Below are 7,103 nucleotides of genomic sequence, written 5' to 3'. Positions count from 1 at the left end.
ACTTATGGTACTATGTTAAATTTGTAGTGCGTGGTTAGGACTTGTATGTGTGCCTAAGTTTGTTGTCTTGCTCTAGTTTATTCTTAGCTATCCATGTGTGTCTGTGATAACCTCACCACATGAAGGAGTAGGTTACCACATAGTTCTTCTGGATGTAACCAAACAACTGCTTGTGTTTTCCCTAAGACAAGTCTGCAACCAAACAACACGTCTTCCGTTTCGGCACATGCACGCTAGAGGTGGTGCGGACAATTAGTCAACATACAGATATTGGTTTTTTGCCTGTATTTGCTCAACCAGACTCAACCGAGACAAGTATGCAAAGGGGCAAAAAAAAATGCAGGTTACCAAACACATTCCTGGTGTTTGCTCGTATTTGCAAGTTTTGGGTTTTTTCTCGTCAAAAAGAATGACAAAGACAACTGGAGTCAATGCCCCGTCAAGCGGGGAACGACGAATGGGTCTCGCTCCAACAGTCTAGTCCGTCTTATCCACAGTTGTGGAGTATTAACTGTAGAGCTACACCTGTAGTGCAGTACTACTAGTACTACCATTCATTGGTTACAGAAGCTCCATTCATTGGTCATTCATCTCGCCCATCTGAGATTCTCTTCACTCCATGGATGCTTGATAGTTGATACCTGTCCATAGGCAACTTTGCGCAACAACAACAACTGTGCTCTGTCCAGAACTACGTGCATACACAGCACATTGTTTCGACCATGTCTCTGGAGTCGTCCATCGCTCTCCTTCGCCACCTCACCGTGCTCACCCTCGTTGCTCTCGTCCCTTCTTCGGCCGCACTTAGCTTCATCTACAACGGCTTCCAGCACGCCGCCGACCTGAGCCTAGACGGCTCGGCGTCCATCTTGCGCGGCGGCGCGCTTCAGCTCACCAACGACAGCAACAACCTCATGGGCCACGCCTTCTTCGCGGCGCCAGTGCCAATGCTCGTGAACAAGGCGGTCATCTCCTTCAGCACGGCCTTCGTCTTCGACATCGTTACTGTCGGCAGAAGCGGCGGCCATGGACTCGCTTTCGTGGTCGCGGCTTCCAAGGTGCTCCCCGGGGCAAGTGACGAGCAGTACCTTGGCCTCCTCGGCAAAGGAAATCTGGGCAACTCCTCGAACCACGTTTTCGCCGTCGAGTTGGACACGGTGCAGGCGAACGGGCTCCTGAACGAGACGAACGCCAACCACGTCGGCGTCGACTTGAACAGCCTCGTGTCCAACGTGTCGGAGCCGGCCGCCTACTTCACCGATGACGACGGCAGGAGCGTCTCCGTGCCGCTCGAGAGCGCGCAGCCGATCCAGGCGTGGGTGGACTACGACGGCAGCGCCAAGGTCCTCAACGTGACCATCGCTCCCGCGTCCTTGCAAACGCGGCCTCGCCGGCCGCTTATATCGCAGGTCATTGACCTCTCGCCGATCTTTAAGGAAGACATGTACGTCGGTTTCTCGGCGGCGACAGGGAAGTTGGCGAGCTCGCATTACGTTCTTGCCTGGAGCTTCCGTACCGACGGAGTCGCGCAAGCCATCGATCTCTCCCGGCTGCCGAAAGTCCCAAAGGCGCCGGCTCCTCCACCTTCCACGTCCACCATCATCAAGATCGTCGCTCTGTCTTGCGCCGCCACGCTGGTCATGGTCGTCGCCGCCATCGGTGCCGCGTTTTGGCTGCGGAGAAGGGCGGCGCTGGCCGAGACGCTTGAGGAGTGGGAGCTGGATCACCCGCACAGGTTGCCATACAAGGAGCTGTACAATGCGACAAAGGGGTTCAAGAACAGTGAGCTCCTGGGCGCCGGTGGCTTCGGCCAGGTGTACAGAGGCGTGCTCCGGCGCTCTGGCGACACGGTGGCCATCAAGAGGATCTCAAGCAACGGGTCGCAGGGGATGCGCGAGTTCGTCGCCGAGGTCGCGAGCCTCGGGCGCATGCGGCACCGGAACCTGGTCGAGCTGCGCGGGTGGTGCAAGCGCGGGCAAGACCTGCTTCTGGTCTACGACTTCATGCCCAACGGCAGCCTCGACGCGCACCTGTTCGGCAGTGCCGGCGTCGGCGTGTCCCCATCGCCGGCGTTGCTCACGTGGGAGCAGCGTTTGAGGATCCTCAGGGGCGTCGCGTCCGGGCTGGTGTACCTGCACGAGGGGTGGGAGCAGGTGGTGGTGCACCGCGACGTCAAGGCCAGCAACGTGCTGCTGGGCGCGGACATGAGCGCGCGGCTCGGCGACTTCGGCCTCGCGCGCCTCTACGAGCACGGCGCGGAACCTGCCACGACTCGCGTCGTCGGGACGCTGGGCTACATGGCGCCGGAGCTCACCGTGACTGGCAAGGCCACCACGGCCAGCGACGTGTTCGGCTTCGGCGGCCTGCTTCTCGAGGTGGCGAGCGGGCGGCGGCCCATCGACCCCATCACCGGCGTGAACCTGGTGCGCTGGGTCCGAGACCACGGCGTCAAGGGCGACCTGGTGCGAGCCGTGGACGAGAGGCTCGACGGGTGGTATGACAAGGAGGAGGCGAGGCTGGTGCTGTGGCTGGGTCTCGCTTGCAGCCAGTGGCGGCCGGAGGCGCGGCCTAGCATGAGGCAGGTTTGCCAGTACCTCAACGGCGAGGAGGAAATGCAGGAGGATGCCGTGCTCGTCTTCTCAGACGTCGACTCCATCGACTTCGGCTCCTTGACGTCGCTGACATGGTCGTCATCATGTCAGTCGTGTGCAACAATGTCGGCGGGCTCACTGCGCCGTGGACGGTGAATGGCTTGAGCTTGAAGAGCTTTTGCCAAATTCCCGTGAAGCTAAAACTTTCTACTCCTCGACCATGCGTTCATGCTGTCTTCTAAGCTTAAGGATATACTAATAACCAAGTACTAGTGCGCAGAATAGCATGTAGGACCTTTTACTGTGGGATACACCTACCAGTGATTGGAATTTCAGAGCAAATTGTATCAGCAACTTCAATACGACTGGCACAAGATGCAAAATTACATGCTTGAGATAATAAAAGGCAATATGTTAACTCAGATATACATGGGATGTTTAAATAAGTGTAGACAAATTACAAGCCTTAGATACACAAGAAGAGTTTATTCAATCAACCGGTATAACACAAGCCCAGGCGCAAGCCATCTCATACAAATGTCGTTTCTTCAGAAAGGCCCCAAAAGGAATAGTTACAGCAACAAATAATCCATGCCCATTCGCCCAATAAGCGAGCATAAAATAAATAAATGCACAAGACATGGAAATATCGGCTTCACTAGAGCTAGAGGTAGATCTTCAATGCCCTCAGCTGGTAATTTGGTCTGTGCTCCCAAGGAAAACAAAATGAATTAGCTTGAATCCCTGGAAACAATCTTGAACCAAATGAAATGAAATTCAAAATGAACTGAGACAACGGAGAATCGGCACAGACAAGAAACATGGAAAAACAAGACTTGACTTACAAATAGAATTTTTAAGCAGGGTATGTTCTCAAACTAAAGTCTTACTGATCCAGATAGATATTTGGTTTCCAAACGGGGCACAATTTTCAAGAACTAAATTACTCAACCTAAGAAATATTGCAGATAAATATCAATAACAAGCCTGTATGAACCTCCTCACGATTCCAGGATCTAGATTAGTCGTCTGATCACATTGTGTTCTTCTAGATAATTGGTTTTAAGAAACGAAATATTTTCAACCAGACGTATACGATACAAACCTTGGCTCTTAGTAGGGAGGATCAGGGTTAAATGCTAAAGTTTCCCTCCAGATGAGCTCTTTCATATGTTCTTCTGTAAAAGATGGTTGCTCAAAATCAAAGCTGAAAGGTGCTGGGCAAGTGGGTTCTTCGTTGATGTCATGAAGAGAAGCCAAGTATGGGTGATGCAGAGCCTCATCAACTGCATGAAAAATGATTTTGAGCCATAGTAAAGCAAACAAAACTAACATAAGTAGTTAGTTCAAGCCCATGTACCAGTGATGCGTCTGCTTGGGTCAAACACCAGCATTCTCTCTAACAGATCAACTGCACCATCAGACATGTTGCGGAAGCGCAGGCGGAAGTCCTGCCTTGGGTACTGTGGTAATTGCTTCATGTATCTTCGTGCATTATCACTCCGAAGAAATCCTAGGCTCGAATCATCTGGTGATCCTATCAACTTTTGAAGCAGAAAGCCGGAAAGGACTGATTAATATTTGACACAACAGGTTCAAGAGACATCATTAAAAAAAGAAGCAAAAATGCATTCCGTGGTACTAAGAATGGTCGAGTTGAAGCTAAGAATTTATTGCACAGAAACCAACCAGTATATATAGTAAAATGTATACTTTGAAGAGAAGAGACATCCACAGAAACTTGCACGAAGTTAATAATCCAAATATGGATTCCAGATCTGATGACACAGTAAAATGTTGCAGCACCAACATGCTACCAGATGCAAAATACATTTACTAATTCAGTGTTGGCGTAAAAGTAAACAACTTCTATTCAAACACAAGATGTGAAACAGGTCTAACAATACAGTCAGATGTGCCAAGAAAGATCCAGTTATCCTATTGTTCCAAATATAACAATTGTCAAATTCTATTAAAGAAGCTCAGAAACAGACTCATCTTGATTGATTGACAGCTTCCAAATAGACAACAACATGACTTGTCAATGTGGATACCAAAAAAGGCAAGCTATGAGTTGAACAAACCTACCTCAGTGATCAATTTTAACTGTTGGATGTAATCTCTTCCAGGAAACAGGGGTTGACGAGTAATAATTTCACCAAGTATGCACCCAACTGACCAGACATCAATTGCAGCAGTATATTGTGAACAGTTCAACAGCAACTCTGGTGCTCGGTACCAACGAGTGACCACATACTCTGTCATGAGATCAGTTTCTGAAGTGGTCCTTGCAAGCCCAAAGTCTGCAATCTTGAGATCGCAATTTGCGTTTAGGAACAAATTGCTTGGCTTCAGATCACGGTGCAAGACATTTGCTGAGTGCACATATTTTAGCCCTCGAAGCAACTGATACAAGAAGTACTGCAATGCAAAACATGTAACTTATGATTGCTGGAAAATAGAGCTCATAAACCTAAACTAAGAACTAAAGAAGGTACGGAACACAACATGTAACTTATGATTTCTGGAGGACAAAGCTGATAAACCTAAGCTAAGAACTAAAGAAGGTGAAGAACACAATTGTGAGTACATGTCAATCGATATCTACATTAGTCACCAGAAGATTTGTTTCAACTGCAATTGCAGCAAATACATAAGAATCTTGGCAGAAGCAGGAGGCAACAAACCTGGCAATGGTCATCAGTCAATGATTGATTTGAGCGAATGATCTGGTGGAGATCTGTGTCCATCAACTCAGTAACAATGTACACATCCTTAAAATCATCTCTTATTGGGGGGCGTATTAAATCCTTTATGGCAAGAATCTGTGATCCAATTTTGAAACCATGATAAGAATAAACCCATCATAGGAATGACTGACAGTGTGAGTATGAGTGGACAACAAAGCCCATTAACAGTAAAATTGTAATGACAAAAAACAGAAGCCACTCAGGCACACCGCTTCTAGAAACTTGGACAAAGGAAAAAAAAACACTAGTAGAAGCAAACTTCAGAGAAAATTGTCAGCGCACACTCGACCCTATGACTGTGATGCCAGCTGATCCCTATGCTTCTAGATGCTTCTTTAGTAAGAAGCTTAAGTATTACCACAGAACTTCATCATGTACATAATCAAGCAATAAGGGTCAGTTCCTGGGTAGGGCCATACTCTGCGATTTACATTCAACATATTACACCTAAAGTAGTTCTTTCCTTATGCATAGTAATTCTCTATAACCAGAAGTACATGACCACTTGCCTCTGCCAAAATTTGGTATTCAAAAAGAAACTAATAAGAGCAGCGTTCACAGTTGAACATGTGTTGCTCAAGCACAGTGGTAAGCTATCTTATGTATAGAAATGTAAAGCACACAGCAAACACTTATAGCGGTACGGCAAGTACATCGAGCAATCACTATACATGTCCAAACAAATTAAAACAGACAAGTCTTACATTCTCATGGTCCATGTGGCGAAGAAGCTTTATTTCTCTCAGCGTCCGCTTGGCGTCGATGTGGTTGTCAAACGCATTTCCAATCTTCTTGATCGCAACCTCCTCTCCTGTATCCGAACTAACCGCCGCGCTACAAATAGGGAACAAGAGTAGGCAAATATAAGCACTCCTACTGCAACCCTTAGGGTGGGGCGTCGCCGTGACTCACTTCCTCATCATAACTTTATGCCTAAAAACGTCATACCCGCATGTGTGCCAAATCTGGGCAGACACCGCCGCACGGCGCGGAATATTCTACACATGGCATAGATAGATAGCAGCTCGGATTCGCTATTAACTGCAGCGGCACGCATAAAATCCGCGATTCGGGAGGGGAGAACGCACCAGACAATGCCGTAGGCGCCTCGGCCGATGGGGCGGATGGGCGGGGCGTACTTGGAGGCGACCTCGAAGAGGTTGCCGTAGACGTTGTAGAGCACGTAGCGGCCGCCGTGCGTCGCCATCCCCTGGATCTGCGCGGCCCCGCCCGCGGCGCCGCCGCCGCCGCCGGAGGTATCCATGGCCTCTTCGTCGCCGCTCGCGAGGGGGAGGAGCCGAGGAGGGGGAGAGCAGGGTTGGGTTCTAGGGTTGGTGCTTCGCAGCGACTAGTCGTTCATGGGCTTGGGGGACTCTGGTGGAGAAGCTTCCCCCTCTTTTTGACTTGGGCGGCGACTGGGGAATGCGGATGGGAGCGAGCGGACGCGAGGACGGAGACCGCGCGCGTGGGGCGACGTTAAGGGGAAAACACAAGGAAAAAAAAAGGTAGATAGGGGTAAATGTCCAATTTGCTTAATTTATTGCTTTGTACTCCATTTAAAAAAATGGTGAGGGTTCATACACACCTTTTTTTGGCGAGATCATACACACCTTATATTGCTCTAACGACTTTACTGATCTACTCCTCCATTCTTTATTGTAAGAAACTGCAAAGACGTCTTACATTAAGAGACAAAGATTGTATCTAATTGTACAGTCTTTACAAATAATTACAGATGATACACCGTGAGTTGTGAAGATTA

General features: G+C 48.9%; 1 protein-coding gene and 1 pseudogene across 1 annotated transcript; one reads left to right on the top strand and one right to left on the bottom strand.

The window, feature by feature from the left end:
* Positions 1-509: 509 nt before the first annotated feature.
* Positions 510-3,015, top strand: LOC125510569 (L-type lectin-domain containing receptor kinase SIT2 pseudogene; annotated as a pseudogene).
* On the bottom strand, positions 2,968-6,793 carry LOC125510579 (mitogen-activated protein kinase 6). The gene is made up of 7 exons (XM_048675800.2): positions 6,430-6,793; positions 6,046-6,175; positions 5,279-5,416; positions 4,680-5,012; positions 3,952-4,135; positions 3,697-3,877; positions 2,968-3,295 (listed from the first exon to the last, which is right to left on the bottom strand). The coding sequence occupies exons 1-6, from the start codon at positions 6,603-6,605 to the stop codon at positions 3,705-3,707; spliced, it is 1,134 nt and encodes a 377-aa protein (XP_048531757.1). The 5' UTR covers positions 6,606-6,793; the 3' UTR covers positions 2,968-3,295; positions 3,697-3,704.
* Between the last annotated feature and the right edge of the window lie 310 nt (positions 6,794-7,103).

Source organism: Triticum urartu, chromosome 1A (assembly GCF_056163025.1).
Source record: "Triticum urartu cultivar PI428250 chromosome 1A, HENAU_Tu73, whole genome shotgun sequence".
Classification (NCBI taxonomy): Eukaryota; Viridiplantae; Streptophyta; class Magnoliopsida; order Poales; family Poaceae; genus Triticum; species Triticum urartu.
The sequence above is the reverse complement of the archived record's forward strand: the minus strand, read 5'-3'. Positions and strand labels throughout refer to the sequence as shown.

Bases quoted from the DNA above. Each gene is read 5' to 3' on its own strand.
- LOC125510579 (XM_048675800.2), bottom strand. From the start codon at position 6,605: ATGGATACCTCCGGCGGCGGCGGCGGCGCCGCGGGCGGGGCCGCGCAG. The intron at 5,417-6,045 runs GTAAGACTTGTC...ATTGGATCACAG, and splicing joins GCCACATGGACCATGAGAAT to ATTCTTGCCATAAAGGATTT. The intron at 3,878-3,951 runs GTACATGGGCTT...TTTTTCATGCAG, and splicing joins CCCAAGCAGACGCATCACTG to TTGATGAGGCTCTGCATCAC.